Source organism: Canis lupus, chromosome X, assembly GCF_048164855.1.
Source record: "Canis lupus baileyi chromosome X, mCanLup2.hap1, whole genome shotgun sequence".
NCBI lineage: Eukaryota > Metazoa > Chordata > Mammalia > Carnivora > Canidae > Canis > Canis lupus.
Genome location: NC_132876.1, coordinates 42,627,568 through 42,646,215, shown reverse-complemented (window position 1 = coordinate 42,646,215; position 18,648 = coordinate 42,627,568). Strand labels below are relative to the sequence as shown.

The 18,648-nt window shown below is 42.7% G+C and overlaps 2 protein-coding genes across 8 annotated transcripts in view; one reads left to right on the top strand and one right to left on the bottom strand.

Annotated features, from left to right (window-relative positions):
• The window catches only part of LOC140627229 (NACHT, LRR and PYD domains-containing protein 12-like), a 41,666-nt gene extending 24,592 nt beyond the window's left edge, over positions 1–17,074 (top strand). For all 6 annotated transcript variants that reach the window (XM_072815290.1, XM_072815293.1, XM_072815288.1 and 3 more), the window contains exons 6-13: positions 5,583–5,753; positions 5,873–6,043; positions 8,545–8,724; positions 9,550–9,720; positions 9,818–9,988; positions 10,295–10,465; positions 10,599–10,769; positions 15,002–17,074. In XM_072815290.1, coding sequence (XP_072671391.1) covers positions 5,583–5,753; positions 5,873–6,043; positions 8,545–8,724; positions 9,550–9,720; positions 9,818–9,988; positions 10,295–10,465; positions 10,599–10,769; positions 15,002–15,083 — 1,288 coding nt within the window. In that variant the 3' untranslated portion in view covers positions 15,084–17,074. The remainder of the gene's footprint in view (positions 1–5,582; positions 5,754–5,872; positions 6,044–8,544; positions 8,725–9,549; positions 9,721–9,817; positions 9,989–10,294; positions 10,466–10,598; positions 10,770–15,001) is intronic.
• Positions 1,466–13,309, bottom strand: TEX13B (testis expressed 13B). Of its 2 annotated transcripts, XM_072815306.1 has the most exons (5): positions 13,172–13,308; positions 3,018–3,167; positions 2,269–2,755; positions 1,902–2,179; positions 1,466–1,725 (listed from the first exon to the last, which is right to left on the bottom strand). In XM_072815306.1, exons 3-5 carry the CDS (start codon positions 2,722–2,724, stop codon positions 1,689–1,691), a joined length of 771 nt encoding a protein of 256 aa, XP_072671407.1. In that variant the 5' UTR covers positions 2,725–2,755; positions 3,018–3,167; positions 13,172–13,308; the 3' UTR covers positions 1,466–1,688. The 2 variants fall into 2 exon arrangements, with proteins under 2 accessions (XP_072671407.1, XP_072671406.1); XM_072815305.1 differs by having other exon boundaries at positions 1,466–2,179; positions 13,172–13,309.
• Positions 17,075–18,648: the final 1,574 nt, after the last annotated feature.

Sequence of the window (18,648 nt, the reverse complement as noted above, 5' to 3'; positions counted from 1 at the left end):
TCCCTGGGTGATATCCAGGGCTCCTCCTGTTGTGTTGTCTTACTCTGGTCTAGGTGTGACACTTTACCATCCTTCCACCTGTGGGCTAAACCATACATTTAGTGTCCCTCAACACCACTTAATCATGAGAAAGGAGACAAAGACCATTCTCTCCTCTTTTCCCAGTTTACCCCCCTCTCTGAAAACTGATTTCCCTTTGGGATATGTTTATTTCACATTCATGAATTTACTGAGACCTTTTGTAGCCAGATTCCCCCTCCCACTACTATTCTGGTGATGGGTTGGGGGAGGGAATCCCTCAGGATAACATCATACTTTGGTCTGTTGTCTAAACTGGCAAACCATCTGGGCGCTCTAAGTTGCTGACTCACCTCTTTGGCAGTGGTGTGAGTTCCCAGTTCTCCCATTGGGGAATGGGGAGAGTTCTCCTGTTGTGGAGCTATATACAGCCATAGAAGTCCTTGTCTGCAGCTAGTGATGGTATCTCCTGTTTGTAGTCCTGATAGGTTTCTTAGGGGTGGCAAATCTTTGGGTATGCCCAGAGTTAACCCCAGGCCTGTTTTTGATTATTTCTTGAGATAAAACTTGTTCAGAACATGAACAAGCTTCCTGTCTGGTTCATTCCTGGGGACTCTTGGGATGCAGGCATCCTCACTACCCATAACTCTCTGACACTCCTCCCCAGCCAGTTCTGACATTTTCTTTGATCTGTGGTGTGTAACTATTTTTCTGGTACCCATTTATGACTTGGAAATAATCTCGTTGCCCAGAACAGGAACCCACTCAAATTAGCTTAAAGCAATGGGGATCTGTGCAGATTGGATTTTCATGTAGCACATTGCAGAAAGTGGAAAAGTGGTCATGCCATCACTCTCTCCATCTGTGGAGTTGCAAGATCAATTCCTGTGCTTTTTTGTACCTTCTCTGCTTCCTGGGACCTCATTCTGGCATCCTCTAAGAACTTGGCTTCTATTAAGTGCACAGTTCTGCTCCCTGACAGCCAGGGCCAGGCCTTGGCTATGGCCTTGGCATTCATGACTCTGAACTTGACCCTAATTCCAAATGACCCACTGATTCCATAGCATCAACCTATGGAATCTCCCTCTCTGTTCAGATTCTCTAGTGTGAGATCCTGTCCATTCCTGCTCCAATCATATAGCCTAGGTGGGAAGAAGGGTGAGTTGGTCATATACATGGCTGCTCAGGTCCACCAGATACTAGGGTTAGTGAGAGAGATACACACTAAGAAGCTATGGTGCTTCTGGGGTGTGGAATGTTAATACTCTGGAACAAAAAAGGGGTCATCAAAATATAAAATATGTCTATCTCTGTCAATCTACAGTCTCTCCACTTCCCACCCCACTTCCCTCGCACTCTCTTAGCCTCATTCTCCCATTCATCCCTTGGCAACCTCCCTCCCTCCTTTCCCCCCCTTTCCCCAAAATTGATTTCCCACTAGGACAGGTTTCTGTTCTGTTTCACATTTCTGAATTTACTGAGGGCTTTGCAGCCAAATTCCCCTCCCACATCGGAAGCAGATTTCCCTCCGTGAAAAATTCACAGCTTTACACCAAGGGCAGTCCCAATCCCCAGGCCTGCGAAATATGGGAGGTCTTCTCTGCTGATAGGGTTCAGAGTCTCTCCTGTCTCTTTGGGATTCTTGAGTTCCTGTTCCCTGGGACCCCGCATCAGACCACATGTGTGGAGATGTTGGAAATGGAGCTCCTGCAGTGAATGTTGCTGCTGGTGGGGATGGTGTGGGTGCAGGCGGGAAGGGGGATGAGGGGCAAGAGTAGGAGTATGTGAATGAGGCAGGGAGCTGGACAGGAAGGGGCGATGGTGCGACTCTGGACCCAGGCTTGAGGGTCCCAGAGAAATAAAACATGGCTGTTTCCACTGACCTGAGATCTCCCTCCCTCTGCCCACCAGTGGTGTAATTTTTCCGCTCCACAGCTCCCAGCAGCTGCATGAGGCCTCTACTCATCGCCTTTGCAGTTTCTGCCCCCTCTGCATCCTTCTGTCTTCTTCTTCCTCTTCCTGTGGCACCAGCAGCGGTAGTAGAAGTAGCAGCAGCTCCGGCCTCATCTTCCTCCTCACTTGCTCCCTCTGTCCCAGTCTCACAGGCAGTGGCCAGGCCTGGCTCCTCTGAGACCCCGCCCCGCTCCTGGGTAGAACCCAGCTGTTGGAGAGAAGAGAGCAGGTTTGAGATCCATTCTGGGGGTGGGGCAGGGAGACAGGGCGGGGATCAAGTAAAGATAATCTTACAACCTGGAAGAGCTTCCACCTTAGTAGATCCCGTTCCTTCTGCATCTCTGCCAGGTTGGACTGGGCCAGCTGCAGCCGAAAGGCTGCCTCCTTGCGCTCCATCTCCTGCTGCTCTGTGAATTCCTTTAGGTCTGAGGCCAAGGCATGTGCTGCTGACTTATGTAGTTTGGCAAAATCGTGCAGCCAGTGTACCCTATGCTTGTGTAACTGGCCCTGCCTACGGGCGAAACGCACGCCCAGGGCCAGGCTGCTCCAGGCACAGGCCTCTTTGGCCTCGCTGGACACTGTGGTGTCCTCCAGGATGGTCCTGAGCTTGTTCTCCACCTCCTTCCAGGACAGGGATAGATTCTCGATGTAGAACTCAGGGCCTTTTATGTGCCCAGCCATTTTCTCATTGATGAAAGCTACCACATTGTCATGCTGGAACCCACCAGTGGGGTCGTCAGATTTCAAGGCCATGATGACTGAGTACTTTAGGGGTTGGCTGGCCCTGTGGAAATGAATCAACCAGGTGTCCACCCTGCGGGGGCCCTCACAGCCCCCCCTGCCGTCCCACCCCAATGTCGCCCCTACCTCAGCCCGGTCTCCTCCCATCATTTTGCCCTGCCCCTCCTCCCTCAGATCCTCTTAGAGGTCCCCTAAGGCTTGCCCCACGCTAGTACACCTCCCACCAAGCCTCACTTCTCCAGTGGAGACCAGATAGTATGCGGGGCTAACCACGCCCACCTACGAAACCCAAAGAGAAAACGCACCTTTCCCTCCAAGGGCTCCGAGAAAAGGAAGTCTTGGGGCCAACCGTCGAGGCTTTTACTCTGGGACTGTTCCAACTTCCAGAGACAGCGGGGGGGGGAGGGAATTTTTGAGGATGGTTCCTCCCAAATGCCAGGACATAAGAGAATCCGCTACGTTGGTGAAAGTCAGTGAAGGTGGGAAACAATAGGAGTGGTTAGAAAAGATTTAGAATCGAGACCGTGAAGTACTGGTAATTGAGTACAAGAAGTCTCACCCCCCTCCATAATGTATTGTCCCATGCCAAGGGGCCGTTGCCTCCTAGAAATGGAATGTTCTAGAACTAGAAGCAGCCCCAATCGCTCAGTGACCTTTCATATCCCTTGGAGGAAGAGGGGGGAGCCAGGGAACAGTTTTATCGCCCATTGGCTCAGCACTGAACGTTGTAGTTGCCCTAAACGGTCTTAAATTCTGGCCATTTCACCCGGAAACCAAGTCTCGATTCTGTCTACCTTCACGCTCCCACTATCCTAGTCCAGCTTCCCCAACCTGTATTTCTTCCCTGGACTACCGCCGCCGTCTGATACCTGGTTTGTCTCCTGCCTACCCAGACAGAGGAAATTGAGCATGTGAGTTTAAACCTCCAATGGCTTTCTGAAGCCACTGGATAAATCAGACAGACTTAAGGTGTAATCCTGCTTTGCCGCTTACTATATGACGTTCTGCTATAATTGAATCTTAGTTTCTACCTATGGGCCCACCGTGAGAACGGAATGACAAAGTGCATATAAAGTTGATGTAATGTTTTTTCTGGTCACATTTTTGTAAAAATATACAAATTCTGTGTGTGTGTATGTGTGTGTGTGTGTGTGTGTGTATGTTTCTATGAGCTTGGAGAAAGGAGTGGGAAGGTATACACCAGACTCTCATCTCTAGGAGGTGGAGTTGGAGAGGAGGTTTAGAAAAAGTTTCTTTTTAAAATATATCTTATATGATTTCATTTGTTACAAGGAACATATATCTATGTATGCATGCATTAAAAACCTGGAAAGTCACATACCAAAATGTTAACAGTGGTTATTTTGGAGTGGTAGGAATATTGTACATAAAAAACTTTACTCTTTATATTTTGTCTATCGTAGAAATTATTTATATTAAGCACATTTTTTAAAAATTTTAAACTATTTTTTGTAACTTGTGATCATTTTATATAATTTTTAAATACCTATAATGTGAAAGTATACCTGTAAACTCACCTTTCCCTAACCTAGAAGATAACTACTTAATAGTTTGAGAGCTATATATGTCGTTCTAGTCTTTTAAGATAGGCCATAGCAAATACAGTTGACCCTTTGAACAACCTGGAGTTTGGACTGTGGAGGTTTACTTCTGTGTGGATTTTTATTTTATTTTTTTAAATATTTAATTTATTTATTCATGAGAGACCCACAGAGAGAGAAGCAGAGACACAGGCAGAGGGAGAAGTAGGCTCCATGCAGGGAGCCTGATGTGGGCCTCGACCCTCCGTCTCCAGGATCATGCCCCTGGCTGAAGGTGGTGCTAAACCACTGGGCCACTGGGGCTGCTCCTGTGTGGATTTTTAAAATAAATTCAGTACAGTACTATAAATGTATTTTTCCTAACTTATGATTTTCTTAATAACATTTTTTTCTCCAGTTTACGATAAGATAGTATGTAATACGTATAACATAAAATATGTGTTAGTTGACTATTTTATTGTGGTTTTTAAAAACGATTTTATTTGTTTATTCATGAGAGAGACAGAGAGAGGCAGAGACACAGGCAGAGGGAGAAGCAAGCTCCATGCAGGGACCCCAATGTGGGACTCGATCCCAGGACCCTGGGATCACACCCTGAGCCAAAGGCAGAAGCTCAACCGCTGAGCCACCCACATGTCCTGACTATTTTATTGTTAAGGCTTCTTTCTGGTCATCAATAGGCTAATAGTGGTCAAGTTTGGGGGAAGTTAAACATTACAGGCAGATTTTCAACTGTGTGGAGGTCAGAGCCTCTAACCCCTGAGTTGTTCAAGGGTCAGATATAATTGGCAGTTTCTCAAACAAAACATCCTCTCACTTGTCTACTGGACTTTGCACAGGATGCTCCATGAGTGGGTTGTCCCTTGGCCTCTCCTGTTCTCCTTGCTCCCATTCTCTTCATCCACCTAACTCCTGTTCAATTTCTATTTCCCTTTCACAGCAGTGCTCAAGTATTTCTTTATCTTACAACTATTTCTTGATCCTCCAGCTCCCATCCTGAGGTAGGCTGAATTATGCCACCCTTCTGTGTCCCCATGATACTTTGTGCATACCACTTGCAGTACTTTTCACACTGTATTATAATCCATGATTTTCTGATTTTTTGCCCCATCAACTGGACATTCCTGCAAGGCCAGGTCTGAGTCTTAATTATTTCTGTGTTTTCAGCATCTGGCATAGTGGTAAGCACTCAAAAAATTAATTGCTGAGTGGACTGAAAGAATTAATTACATCTGTAAGGTATAAACAGATACCTTTAAAGAGAGTCCTATTTTCTTTCTTCTCTAAAATGTCTTTTTCTCCATACAGACTGATTTTCTGCCACCTCACAGCTTCTTGTGGTAAGGACCTCTCTTTAGTATTTGAAACTAACCAGTATTTGACAGATTTGGAGTTTGTAAAAAATACCCTGGAAGATTCAGGAATGAAGCTTCTGTGTGAAGGATTAAGAAAGCCAAACTGTGTCTTACAGACATTGAGGTAACTTAATAGCAGGAGAATTTGTTGTCTGTGTTCATAGAATTTTTTTGTCAATTTCTGTTTGCATGGGGTGGTTACGCATGAGCAAGATAATGAGGTCATTCTTCTTTTCACTGTAGATTGTACCGATGCCTTCTCTCTCCTGCTTCTTGTGGGGCACTGGCAGCTGTTCTTAGCACCAGCCAGTGGCTCACTGATCTGGAATTCAGTGAAACAAAATTGGACGCTTTGGCTTTGAAATTGCTTTGTGAAGGCTTAAAAGACCCGAATTGCAAATTACAGAAGCTCAAGTACGTGGTAACCATTAGTTTCCTTACTGCGAGAAAAAAAAAAATTAAATATACAACCAAGATGGATGTTGTGTGATCAACACATTTCAAAGAGTCATGGAGAAGACTAAAAGTGACAGTCCCTAAATTGTTCCTATGCAAAAAGTTTAGGAAAAGAATTTTTTTTTATTGTAGGCGGCAGTAATATCAATGACTATAACAATAGCCCGCACTTACTGAAGTATTACTTTGTGCTAAGCATTGTGCCGACTGCTTTGTATCTATGATTTCCTTTAATTGTACAACAGTTCTGAGAGGTTTCAGATTATCATATCCATTTTAACAGATGAGGAAATGGGGACCCGAGGCCATAAGACTAAATAACATGGCAAAGGCACAATTCAGAACTCACATGAATCTAACTTCAAAGTCCCATGGTAATAGTTTTAATAAAAAATTTATTGTATATGTATTAGCATTCTCCAGAGAAACAGAACAAAGAAGATGTATATAAATGTACAGTTGACCCTTGAAAAACACAGAGTTGGACAGCCCGGGTGGCTTAGCGGTTTAGTGCCGCCTTCAGCCCAGGGTGTGGTCCTGGAGACCCGGGATTGAGTCCCATGTCGGGCTCCCTGCATGGAGCCTGCTTCTCCCTCTCTCTCTCTCTCTCTCTCTCTCTCTCATGAATAAATAAATAAAATCTTAAAAAAAAAGAAAAAGGAAAAAACACAGGGTTTGAGGTACTTTAAACTCCCCCTAGTCAAAAATCCATATAACTTTTGACCTTCCAAAAGTTTAACGAATAGCCTTGCTGTTGACTGGAAGACCAACAGATAACATGAACAGCTGACTGACATACATTCTGTATGTGATATATATTTATATTGTATTCTTACAAGAAAGTAAACTGGAGAAAAGAAAATGTTATTAAGAAAATCATAAGGAAGGAAAAATACATTTACAGTACTGTACTGCATTTATTTAAAAAAATTCGTATTTAAGTGAATCCATGCAGTTCAAACCTGTGTTCTTCAAGGGTCGACTATATAGAGATTTATTTTAAGGAATTGGCTCATGTGAATTATGGTGGATGTCAAGTTCAATATTTACAAAGTAGGCCAACAAGCTAGAGACATGGGGAAAGCTCATGTTGCATTTCAAGTTCAAAGGCATTCTGCTAGGAGAAATCTCTCTTCTTCCCTGGGAGGTCAGTCTTTTTCTGAAAGACCTTCAACTAATTAGATGAGGCCCACCCAAATTATGGAGGGTAAGTTACTTTACTCAGAGTCTACTGATTTAAATGTTAATCTCATCTAAAAATTACCTTCCTAGATACATCTAGAATAAGTTTTGACCAAATATCTGGTTATATGACCTAGCCAATGTGACACAATTAACTTGCACAATAAATATGTGGGTTATTTATTTTCAAGTAGATTCCATGTCCAATGTAGAGCCCAATGTGGGGCTTGAACTCACTACTCTGAGAGAAGACCTGAGCTGAGATCAGGAGTCAGATGCATAACTGACTGAGCCATCTAGGTACCCCATATGTGTTTTTTTTAATTTTTTAAAATATTTTATTTATTCATGAGAGAGAGAGATTGGCAGAGACATAGGCAGAGGGAGAAGCAGGCTCCATGCAGGAAGCCCAATGCGGGACTAGATCCTGGGACTCCAGGATCATGCCCTGAGTCAAAGGCAGATGCTCAACCGCTGAGCCACCCAGGTGTCCCTTCTGCTTTTTTTTTTTTTTTTAAGCAAAAGCTCTTTAAAGCTTCTAAACTTCACTTTGAAACTCTTCCTGCCTACCAAATGCCTCTATTTAAAATTTCTAAATTGGGGAGATATAGACATGTTTATTTACGAGCCCTCTTCAAGGCTAAGGTGGGAGCCTGGTAACTCAAGAGAAAATTGAGGACTCCAAGATTGTAGTATATGTCATAGAAATTCTTGAAAGGGTTGGAAGAAAAAGTTGATAGTTCAAGAAACTAGACTACTTAATATGAAGAAACAAAGACTGAGAAGACAGGAAGGTCAGTAAAAACCACTCTTCATCCTAAAGAAAATATTATGTATATAAAATATTATATTATGATGATGGGCTGGGTCTCTGTAAGGATGGAAAATTAATAAATAATGGACTTTTAGATCTTTTGATTATAAAGCTTAATTAAATATATTATAGCATGTCCCTCATGGGATTTGAAAATAGCTATAAGACAGAATTCTAAATTCATGCAGGGGGTTAAAATGAGATGAAGTCACGTTGATATTTACTCCCAACACTTTTTTTGGAGGGGCAGTCAACACTTACTGAATCCTCCTGGGGAATACAGTGTTGTGAGAGCAAAGTACGATTCTCTCTCTCTCCTGGAGGCTGTGACATTATCAAGGCTGGCAGTCTTGTATGAGTGGACCTTTATTTTCTCTGCTTCTGAGGTATTGTGGGTAGGGGGCGGGTGAGTAGGACAGGAAAGCAGCCAATTCTGTCTGTGTTCATCTTTCTTTCTCTCCAGGTTGTGTGCTAGCTTTCTCCCTGAAAGCTCTGAGGTTGTTTGCAAGTACCTTGCCTCTGTTCTCATTTGCAATCCAAACCTCACTGAACTGGACCTGAGTGAAAATCCCCTGGGAGACACAGGGGTGAAGTATCTTTGTGAGGGTCTCAGACATTCCAACTGTAAAGTGGAGAAACTAGAGTAAGTTTCTTGGAACTGTCTGGCATTGTATTATGGCTATTGAACTTGTTGAATGCCTGCTATGTGCCAGGATCTATGCTTGGTGCTTGGCAGAAGTTATTTCACCTTCATGCACTAAATCCAATAAGATGGATTTATTTTAAAGGTTTTATTTATTTATTCATGAGAGACACAGAGAGAGAGAAAGGCAGAGACACAGGCAGAGGAAGAAGCAGGCTCCGTGCAGGGACCCCAGGATCACGCCCTGAGCTGAAGGCAGATGCTCAACCACTGAGCCACTCAGGCATCCCCAAGATGGATTTTTTTAATTCCCGTTGTACAGATGAGGAAACTGAAGATCACAGGGAAAAGTGACTTGTCCAAGGTCATACCACTCAAAAGTGATATTGTGGTGACTCCAAAATCTGTCTTCAAATCTCCTGATCTTTCCAGTATACTACCATCTTACATGTTTACAGGAATGACACCACTTAAATATTAACTCTATAGGGGATACCCATATACACCCAATGCTGGACTAGAGGTGGGTGGAGTTATCAGAAGACAAGTGATAAGGCTGCCCTTAAGGACATACAGATATGAAACAATTGGAGAGCAATACAGTTCAATGTGTGATGAAGTTCTCAATACTTTGGAATCATTTAGAAATGCCACATGAATCCAGTGAAAGGTAGGGGGTCACTGTGAGCCGGAGACTTCAGAAGGAGGCTTTTGTGAAGGAAGTGCACCAAGAGTTAGAATTTGAAGCATGGCTAGAACTTAGGAAAACATTCTCAGGAAGTTAAAAGTCAGCAGTGGCTGATTTTTCTTCTTTTTTCTTGGTAGCTTGAGCACATGTTGCCTAACAGATGCTAGCTGTATGGAGCTTTCTTCCTTCTTGCAAGTGAGTCAGACGTTAAAAGAGCTATTTGTGTTTGCCAATACCCTAGGGGACACAGGAGTACAGCATCTTTGTGAAGGTCTGCAGCATACGAAGGGTATTCTCGAGAATCTCGTGTAAGTGTCCACTTCTCCTTGTTCTCATGGGCCTTGGCACTTGAGGTTCAGTAGGACTCCATGGTTAACAGCCACCTTGATATTCCCATTCCTCCAGGCTTTCTGAATGTTCCCTTTCTGCAGCTTGTTGTGAGTCCCTTTCCCAAGTCCTGAGCTCCAGCCGGAGCCTGACAAGGCTGCTTCTGATTAATAACAAAATTGAAGATTTGGGACTGAAATTGCTGTGTGAAGGATTAAAACAGCCTGACTGTCCATTAAAGGATCTGGCGTAAGTATTGTGGACTAAAGCCACAGGCATAGTTTCCTGATGTTTCAGCAACTCTTAAAATTAAATGAGTATTTTTTTTTTTTTGGCCTCGTGATTGAATCTTCAAGGAAGCAATACATGAAGAACCAGATAATTTAGGGAGAATAAATGTTCCCTTCTCTACAATCTCTGGCCCTGGCCTATGGGATTTTTTTTTACATGACACTGTGTGTTTCTAATGTGTTTTTCTCATGGGCAAACAGAATTCCTAAAGTAATTCAGTGCAGATGAAATGATGCCAGCCTTCTCTACCTTACTTCCCGGCAGACTATGGACCTGCCACCTGACTGGAGAGTGTTGTCAGGATTTGTGCAATGCACTCTACACCAATGAGTACCTAAGAGACCTTGACCTCAGTGATAATGCTTTAGGGGACGAGGGTATGCAGGTGCTGTGTGAAGGGCTGAAACAACCCTCCTGCAAACTGCAGACTTTGTGGTACGTATACTGGGACCTTTTGCTCACTGGGCTCTTGTTCCAGGCTCTCTCTATATGGTATGAGGGGGTCATTGCAGAACTCGGAATAAAACTGGTTTCTTTCTTGAATCTTCAAACCACCCCTGCCCCGCAGGTTAGCAGAATGTCATCTCACAGATGCGTGCTGTGGAGCCCTTGCCTCTGTCCTCAGCAGAAACGAGAACCTAACATTGCTAGACCTAAGCGGAAATGACCTCAAGGATTTTGGAGTGCAAATGCTCTGTGATGCACTGCTTCAGCCAATATGTAAACTACAGACATTCTAGTAAGTTACTATGGCGGGGGTAGGGCAGGAAGGGAGAGGGTCAAGACAGACATGTTGGGTTTGATCATAGCCCATTGCAGTCAGGAAAGAAGAAAAACTGAGGCAAGCCATGCCTAGGCAAAATATCAAAAGTAAGTAAAATGACCAGTAGGCCTCCTCCTTAGACATGGGCAGAGAAAGAGGCAGAGAACAGGCAGCACTGGATATCACTGCTAAGAGAAGCAACATGGTGTAGGGAAAAGAGTACCACATCTAGATTCTGTTAGGTCTGGCTTAAATACCAGGTTTAGCACCTACTAGCTACATGGCCACGCTTACTTAACCTCCCTGTACTTTAGTATCACTGTCTGTAAAATGGAGCCAATACTAGTACCTGACTATCTGGTGTTAACGAGGAGACTGAATGAAGTGAAACGTTAATTAAAGATGTACCTAGTACAATCTTTGGCACATAGAGGGTATTCCATAAGTGTTAGATTCCTTCCCTTTTCTCTTCTCATACTTGCCAGAGGTCTTAATGTTTACATTTGGATCTTCAAGACTCAAGGAAATGAAGTTGTAATGATGCAATTATAGGAAGTGGAGGTCTTGACCCTTTTTGGTCAATGTCCATCTGCCAGCTCAGCAGGCTGGCATGACCCACAAAGTCAGTCTTAATTAGGATACAGCTATGCTGTGTTGGCAGCTAATCAGTGGCCAAATGTCCATTCATTTCTGGCATTCAGAGCTGGAACACATAATGGAAAATAAAGGCTGAGTGCAAAAATTCCACATTTCAAAGCCAATTTAACAGATTGAAGTGTAAATGAAAACAGCATAAAGGCCTGATTACAAGTCTGGCTGAAACAGGAACTGGTTCTCTACTAGCAAAGTGAAGTATGTTAGTTTCAAAGGCTTGAAAGTGTGGTGGTTACTGCCTTGAAAGAGAATTATTTGCGACATGATAAGCCTCAGAGATTTCGAGACTTCCATTCCATAGTGTCTTTCTCAAAAGAGGTGACTGCTGTCTATATTGTCAACTTGTTGGAATAAGCTTAATGATCAATCCTAAGGTTTATTTAAATATTGAGTAATTTAATGTGGTAGTGCTCTGTAGTGTGTATGCTTCAGCAAAGGTCCTAAATGACAGCAGGGAGAAATTATTTTGTGATGGCATGCCATTATTTGCTTTTTATTGTAAATTATTACGCCGTTTCCTGTATCTCTTGCTCTTTGCCTTTTAACCAATGTGCTTCCACTGTGTTTTCAGGCCAACCTTCAAACCCTTATAACTTGTCAGTTGATAAGTTGATAACAGTATGCAGCAATAGCTCAAAATACAAAATAAAGGACACACACACACACACACACACAGAATAGACCTCATTTACTGACCTCAAATCAGTTTTGAATGTTAGAGTATATGTAATACAAACAACACTGTAATTAATAGAAATATGTATTTACCCAAGTAAGGTGAGAGGGAACTGTGGATAATTTAATGTTGTGGTGGGATCAAAACGGTAATTCTGGGAGAGCCTTCTAAAAGGGAGAGTCTTGGCTGGAAATTGCAAAGACTGGAGGAAGAAGGTTATTTTCTGAGAGCTGATTGAGTGTGGGGCTGAATCTTGTTCTTCATTGTATTCTCTACGCACCCCCCCCCAATAAAGTTCCTGGCTCAGTGTTTTGCATACAGTAAATACATATAGAAGACAAATTAGTAACTTAGAACATCTGGAGGCAAGGAAAGGAGACCATTAATGACGTGTTCAATAAAGACTACATGTCTAGACTTTCAGAAGGTCAAGGAGTAAAAGAGGCCATGACCTTAGAGTGACAGAGCTTACCTTCACTCATTCCACAAGTACTTTCTAAATACCTGCTATGTGCTAGTCAAGTGTGCCAGGTGCCAGGAGACAAGAGTGAATAAGACGTGAGACATAATCTATGCTCTTCAGGGGCCTGATGACTTAGTGGTAGAGACAGGCCCATAAACTGAAAAATGCAATAGGGTGATCATGTGGCCTTAAGGGAGTCGTGGCAGCCCAAGAAGGTCACAGAAAGCTTCTTGAAGGAAGGACCACCTGAGTTAAGTCTCATGACTATTACCAAGAGAAATGGGAGTAAGGATGGAGAAGGGTAGTCCAGGCTCGGGAGATAGCATGAACAAGGTAGTTAGACAATAAACAGTATGGTTTATGATACTTCATGGGGAAAAGGGTGGGAAATATTCAAGGAGTTTGCTCTTGCTGGAGCATGAAGTACAAAGCAGAATGTGTCAAAAAGTGAGGCTGAGGGGGTAGGCGAGGCCTTGTATACCATATGTGTTTAGTAAGTCCTGTTAACAGAATTCTGAGTACAAACTCAGTCATTACTCTATTTCAAATACTCTAGTAGTGGTTCATTTTGAGGCCTCTCCTTACCTTTCAAAAACCAGTCTTCAAGCTAGAGCCAGTTTTGTTTCTAAAGTTGGTTGGAGAGTCAGTCCACTGCTGCTGTTGTTTCTCACTGCCACAGGGGGATCTTAAGAACTGACCCTAACTGGTCCCACAGAAGTTTGGTTACTAGACAGTGATGCCCTGGCTGGTCTGGATCCCTTCTAGCCTTGCAGTGCCATCATAATTGGGCACTGAGGTTACAGATATACGAGTCTACACCCAAACATGCAGCCATTGTTCTCTAAAGTACTGTATGTGTCAGGGTGGTTGGGTCTAGAGGAGCTCCTGGACTTAGCCACAGGTATATTGATGTGAGACCTGCCCTTGCCCCACAAAGGTGGAGGCCCATGACTTGAGTGAAGGGCCCCACTTTAGCCTTTATCTTTCTTCTAGAAAATTTTATTTTATGGGCCTTGGTGCCTTTTCCAGGCTGCGAGCCTTAGATAAAGGTCTCTAACTCACCCTGATGCAATTTTCTAGTTCTAAATTTGGAAAGAAGGGGTTGAGTGTATCTGGTCTCTTAATTCCCAGAAGACCTCGGGTTTCCTAAGCATATTGGCCCACCTCTTGCCCAACAGTGAGTACTATGCATCAAGAGAGAAGGCAACTTAAAAATAAATAAATAAATAAATAAATAAATAAACAAACAAACAAATAAATAAATAAAAAGAGAGAGAAGGCAACTTGTGCTAAGTAACTCCAAAAGTTCTAAAGGTCTTGTTACATTTCCAAGGCATTAAATATCTACTTACTCTACAATTCCATAATTATCAAGTTTACTCATTTCACTTTGCTAGCTTCTATCCATTAAAAACTAAAATCTTAAAAAAAACCTAAAGTTTTTATCTCACTACACACCTGAAAGAGCTTGTACCATCTTTTGTAGTCAGTGGGTTTTAATTGGGGACACACGTGTGGAGTTTTCTGAAGTGCCTTTTGGACCCTGTGGGAAGTTTTCTAATAGGTGGGCAGTTGGATATAAGAGTGTGCCCTGGAGATGATAGCTGAAGCCATGACAATGGATGAGATCCTCTAGGGAGAGTGAGAAGAGAAGAACCTCTGAGAAACATCCCTGGGGAATTAGCCCCCTGGGCAATACCAACTTTTAAGAGGTGGGTATGGAAAGGAAAACCCATGGAGTAAACCAGGAGAGAAAATGGTGTCCTGGAAGCTATGGGAAAAGTGAGTTTCAAGGAAGAAGGGCTTAATGGTATCAAGTGCAGCAGAGAGGACCAAAAGGACGGGTACTGAAACCTCTGTCCATTGGATTTAGTCATTAGGAGGCCATCGGTAACTCTGTCAAGGGCAGTTTCAGTGGTGTGGTGGGGCCAGAAACCAGACTGCAATGACTTGAAGAGATTGGAGATAAAGAAGGGGGAGAAGGAGCAGAGACTAATCCCTGAAGAAATTTGTGTAAAGGAGAAGAGATGTGGGTCTGTAGCTGGGAGGGCTTGCCGAACTGTGGGAAGGAGGGAGTTCTTTTTCCTTCTTGGCTCGCTGAGGAGAGGCAAAGTTTTAGGTTGAGTGAAAGGAGCCTGTAGAGAGGGAGAGATTACATATACAGGAGCAGGAAATAATGGACTGGTGCAGCAGGGCCTTGGACAAAGGCAGAGAGGGACGAATGTGAGAGTCCAGGAGGAAGTGAGGCATTTTCCCAAAGAGAAGAGCTAAGGCTGAGGGAAAAGGTAGATGGCTGAATGGGTGAAGTAACTGGTGCAAAGAAGCCAGTAGAATGGGAATCTTCTTAGGATAGGAAAACTAGTGAAGGGATCTGTTGGCTTGACTTGACACTAGATTCTTTTCATTTTTTCATAGCATTGACACGGATCATTTACATGAAGAAACATTCAGAAAGATGGAAGCTTTAAAAATGAGCAAGCCTGGAATCACCTGGTAGTTTCTAAGGAGAGCTCCCGAATCAGCTGCATATAGACCCCCCTCCATCTGGCACCATCTTTAACAGTTGTGCAATATTCTTATTCTAATCCTGTTAACCTTTGCTGAGGACCCTAGTGTGAAGTGAGTAGCAGTGGTTGCTATTTCTTACATAGAATTATCCACTAAATAGAATGTGAAAGGCAGAAGCACTTAGTTCAAATGTCTTCAGCAATAACATCTTATGTTCATATGTTGTGTTATAAAATTTACTACATTTTCACAGAAACCCTCAAAGGTGGAAAGATGAGGCTCAGAGAGGTTGTGACTAGCTGTAGGTCACACAGCTCCATAGAGAATTGGGACTGGAATCTAGCCAGGCTTTACAATATCCAGGCCAGACAGGGAAACAATAGAAAAATGATGTGAATGAATCAACTCAAAGAAACAAGATACTTGAAATTATTAAAGGGCAAGAAGGGGTACACATACATGTTCTATTTTATGGTGCTGATTTTAAGTAAAATTATAATTCCCAAAAGAAAGAGAGAGGGATGAGTTGAATTGATAGGGAAAGGCTTCCTGGGTATAACTCAATGTGGGCCCTGAGAATGAGCAGTATTGAGATGAGGAAGATCTATTGGCTAGTGGCTGTAAGACTGCAGGCAACAGAGCTGTTTTTCTGAGCAGCTCTCCAAGAGCACCTAAAGCTCTCCAAAAGTTGACAGTAGCATTTCTTGAGCTGCAGTAGTATCTACATCCTAGGCTCGTGAGGGTGCTCTCCAGTTCCCAGGCTCAGCTCCCTGTCTGAACTTTTAATCCCTACCCCATGTGTTTGTTCTTGTTCATGGACTCCTATGGGTGACTGATCCTCATCCCTGGCAGCATTCTGCATAGCCTAGCATGGATCCTATATGGCCCCATGTTTCTCTCTCTGCCTAGCTTCCACAGAACACCAGACAAGACAAGTGGAGGGAGGGAACTCCAGGCAAAGAAAATAGCACAAAGTCCACAATATAGGAATGAATGTGGTGTGGGATGGATAGAAAGATAGGCTGACCTGATTAAGGTGTAGAGTTGTCTCTGGAAGCTACTGGACTAGCCCTGTGATCCTGAAAAGGTTACTTTGACCCTTACAGTTTCTATTTTCTCATCTGTAAAATGGAGATACATTGACATTAACCTTGCAGGGCTGTTGTTCCCAACATGGTGCCTACCCTCACACAGTAGGTATTAGAATGGTAGCTGTTCGTATTAGTTTATAAATGTAAGAACTCAACTGTATATTCTTTGAGCTCCCAGATTTTCCTGCTGTGTGGTCAGTGTTAACTGTGCACTTGAGTGAAATGCATGTGCTAGATAGAGTAAAGCTAGTGGGGGAGAGACACATAGTGGGAAGTTACTGCAGGTGAGAGATCCAGCTGCTTCACATCCTCATCCATCATCACATGTTGTTCCTTGCGGCCCTGGGAGATGGTAACTTTCAGTCAGGAGACCAGTTTGGCCTGAGAAGAATGGTAAAGATAGCACTTTGTTTCCAGATTTCTCAGTTTCTCCCCCTTTAGTTATTTAAGACTTATGCTAAATGTTAGCTTTACAGAGATGAATATGCCTTTTCCTATGCACATCCCCTGCTATCTTCTCTGACTGCCGTGGTCCCTCTGTCAGTCTAGAGAACATCTGATAAAACTCAGTCACATTAAGAACTCAAAGATAGAATATTGAATGGAAGTTTGCATAACTCTATGTGTTTGTGTGTGTCCCAGTTATATACAAAAGAATAAGTATACATGTATATGTATCTGTCGAGAGTATGTGTGGAAGAATGTATACAAGAAATACTTAACAGGAGTTATTTCTGTCAAGAGGAATTTGACAAACAAGGGCAGTGAGAGAAGAGGAAAGAAACTTTTCATTTTTATATATAGCCCTCTGTTCTACTTGATGTTTTTACCATGTGCATGTATTAATTTTATAGTTAATAAACTTGATGTTAGAAATAAAACTAACTTATACTGAGGAGTCATTCTTCTTTTCAAAGATGACATTTTAGAAGAAAAAACAGAGCAGGCATTATATAAGCATGACATAAGCCTAAAGGAAAAGAATGAAAGCTTTGATAACATCAAAATTAAAAATCTCTTTATGAGAAAAATGCATAAATAAAATGAAAAGACAAGATAAATTGGAAGAACATATTTGGCACATGTATAAATAACAAATCAGTATGAAAAACAAAACATGAAGGACTTTTACTTCGTGCAATGATGAAATAGCAGTGAATGGATTCATCTTCCCATATTAACAACTCAAAAAATGGGCAAAATATATGAAATGGCAGTTTTCAGACATTGGATAACAGGCAGAGTTGGTAAAAATAAAAAATAGCAAGATGGTAGTTTTATTTTTTTTAAAGATTTATTTATTTATTTATTCATGATAGATGTAGAGAGAGAAAGAGAGAGGCAGAGACACAGGAGGACGGAGAAGCAGGCTCCACACCAGGAGCCCGACGCGGGACTCGATCCCGGAACTCCAGGATCGCGCCCTGGGCCAAAGGCAGACGCCAAACCGCTGAGCCACCCAGGGATCCCCAGTTTTATTTTTTTTAAGGATTTTATTTATTCATGAGAGAGACACACAGAGAGAGGCAGAGACCTAGGCAGAGGGAGAAGCAAGCTCCATGTGGGGAGGCGGATGTGGGACTCATTCCTGGGACTCAAGATCATGCCCTGGGCCAAAGGCAGGTGCTTAATCGCTGAGCCACCCGGGTGTCGCCAAGACAGTAGTTTTAAACAGAACCATATTGGGGTGCCTGAGTGGCTCAGTTGGTTAAGCGTCTGCCTTCAGCTCAGATCATGGATCCTGGGATAGCGCTCCATGTTGGGCTCCCTGCTTAGTGGAGAGCCTGCTTCTCTCTCTCTCTCCCTCCTGCATGTGCTCTCTCTCTCTTTCTCTCAAAATCTTAAAAAAAAATAGAACCATATCAATAATCATATTAAAGTTAATGGTCTCACGGCAACCCAATTAAAAGGCTGAGATTGGTAGAATAGAAAAGTTTTTTTTGAAAAACTCAACCATATGCTGCCTATAAGAAACCTATTTTATAAATACAAATAGGTTAAACATAAAAGATAGGGAAAAGATATACCATGTTACCATTGATTTTTGAAAAGCTGGAGTGACTATATTATCAGAGAAAGCAGATTGTAAAGCAAAGGATATTACCAGAAATACAGAGGGCTATTTTATAACAATAATGCAGTTAATTCATCGGGAGGACATAACAATCCTAAAAATACATGCACCTAAAGAATACATCCAAAATATATGGAGCAAAAACTGGCTGAGCAAGGAGAAATAGACAAATCCATGATTTTAGAGACTTAGACATTTTATTTTATTTATTTATTTTTAAAGATTTTATTTATTCATGAGAGACAGAGGCAGAGACATAGGAAGAGGGAGAAGCAAGGGTCCCTGTGGGGAGCCTGATGTGGGACTCCATCCCACGACCCTGGGATCACTCCCTGAGCCAAAGGCAGCTGCTAAACCACTGAGTCACCCAGGTGCCCCAGAAAACATAT

Bases quoted from the DNA above. Each gene is read 5' to 3' on its own strand.
- TEX13B (XM_072815305.1), bottom strand. From the start codon at position 2,724: ATGGCCTTGAAATCTGACGACCCCACTGGTGGGTTCCAGCATGACAAT. The intron at 2,180-2,268 runs GTTGTAAGATTA...TCTCTCCAACAG, and splicing joins TAAGGTGGAAGCTCTTCCAG to CTGGGTTCTACCCAGGAGCG.